The following is a 1,904-nucleotide window of genomic DNA, read 5'->3' as shown; positions in this document are numbered from 1 at the left end:
GAATGTAAGTGGTGCAGACCAGATGTTTGTCACGTTTAAACGAGTTGAAAGAGAGAAGCGCCTCCAGCCTCCTGGTCTGGGACGAGCGAGTCCCGATCCGGATCCAGTCCGGGTCTTCGCGCCGCCTGGTTTTTAAAAACCACCTCTTTCTGTCCAGCGGGTCTGGAGTGTGAGGAGCAGAGCAGCGGCCGCGGAGCTCCGGAGCTCCGCCAGGCAGCAGAGCAGCGACCCGCCGACACGTGAAGGGATGGGGGGCCCCGGCAGCAGCTGAGCCCCCGAACACCGGACCCGGACCCGGACCCGGGGCCGAGCCCTCGGCTCACTCCCCCCCCCCGGAACCCCCGCCGGCCCGACCCGACATGCCGTTCGCCAAGCGAGTGGTGGAGCCGCGGCTGCTGTGCAGGTCCCGCGGCCCCGCCGAGGAGCAGGGGCCGCCCTGCGAGGACCTGGCCTCCGTCAGCAGCCTGGCCCTGACCCGGACCCTGCGCCAGCTGTCGGCCCTGGCCCAGCACGCCTCCTCGGTGTTCCAGGAGCTGGAGGTCGACCTGGCCGCCAGCAGCCTCCGGCTCCGGGCGCTGCAGGGCCGCATCGGCGTCCTGCAGGAGACCTGCTCCGACCTGGACCCCAAGCAGGAGGCCGTGCGTGAGTACCTGAGACCCCCGACCCCCCCCCCCCCCGAGAACCCCCCCCCCCCCCCCCCCCCGGGGGGTCCGGCCGGCCGCTGAGCCCCGGACCTCACTGTCCAGATCCCCAACTACTGACCAACTACTGACCAACTACTGTCCAACTACTGACAACTACTGACAAACTACTGACCAACTACTGTCCAACTACTGACAACTACTGTCCAACTACTGTCCAACTACTGTCCAACTACTGACAACTACTGACCAACTACTGACCAACTACTGTACAACTACTGACCAACTACTGACCAACTACTGACCAACTACTGTACAACTACTGACCAACTACTGACCAACTACTGACCAACTACTGTCCAACTACTGACCAACTACTGACCAACTACTGACAAACTTACTGTACAACTACTGACCAACTACTGACAAACTACTGTACAACTACTGTACAACTACTGTACAACTGCTGACCAACTACTGACAACTACTGACCAACTACTGACAACTACTGACAACTACTGTACAACTACTGTCCAACTACTGTACAACTACTGACCAACTACTGACAACTACTGACCAACTACTGACAACTACTGTACAACTACTGTCCAACTACTGTACAACTACTGACCAACTACTGACAACTACTGACAAACTACTGACCAACTACTGTCCAACTACTGTCCAACTACTGACAACTACTGTACAACTACTGACCAACTACTGACCACTACTGGACAACTACTGACAACTACTGACCAACTACTGTCCAACTACTGACAACTACTGACAACTACTGTACAACTACTGTCCAACTACTGTACAACTACTGACCAACTACTGACAACTACTGACAAACTACTGACCAACTACTGTCCAACTACTGTCCAACTACTGACAACTACTGTACAACTACTGACCAACTACTGACCAACTACTGGACAACTACTGACAACTACTGACCAACTACTGTCCAACTACTGACCAACTTCTGACAACTACTGCCCAACTACTGCCCAACTACTGCCCAACTACTAACAAACTACTGTCCAACTACTAACAAACTACTGTCCAACTACTGTCCAACTACTGACCAACTACTAACAAACTACTGACCAACTACTGACCAACTACTGCCCAACTACTAACAAACTACTGTCCCAACTACTGTCCAACTACTGACAACTACTGACAAACTACTGACCAACTACTGACCAACTACTGTCCAACTACTGACCAACTTCTGACAACTACTGCCCAACT

General features: G+C 54.1%; 1 protein-coding gene across 1 annotated transcript in view; it reads left to right on the top strand.

Annotated features, from left to right (window-relative positions):
* Nucleotides 1–213: 213 nt before the first annotated feature.
* The window catches only part of nhsa (Nance-Horan syndrome a (congenital cataracts and dental anomalies)), a 60,513-nt gene continuing 58,822 nt past the window's right edge, over nt 214–1,904 (top strand). Inside the window, 1 exon segment of the mRNA XM_080506858.1 lies at nt 214–642. Within this exon segment, the coding sequence (XP_080362984.1) occupies nt 360–642 (283 nt within the window). The 5' untranslated portion in view covers nt 214–359.

The sequence above is a fragment of the Blennius ocellaris genome (genome assembly GCF_963422515.1).
Source record: "Blennius ocellaris genome assembly, chromosome: 12".
Classification (NCBI taxonomy): domain Eukaryota; kingdom Metazoa; phylum Chordata; class Actinopteri; order Blenniiformes; family Blenniidae; genus Blennius; species Blennius ocellaris.
This window is presented reverse-complemented; position numbering and strand designations above follow the sequence as displayed.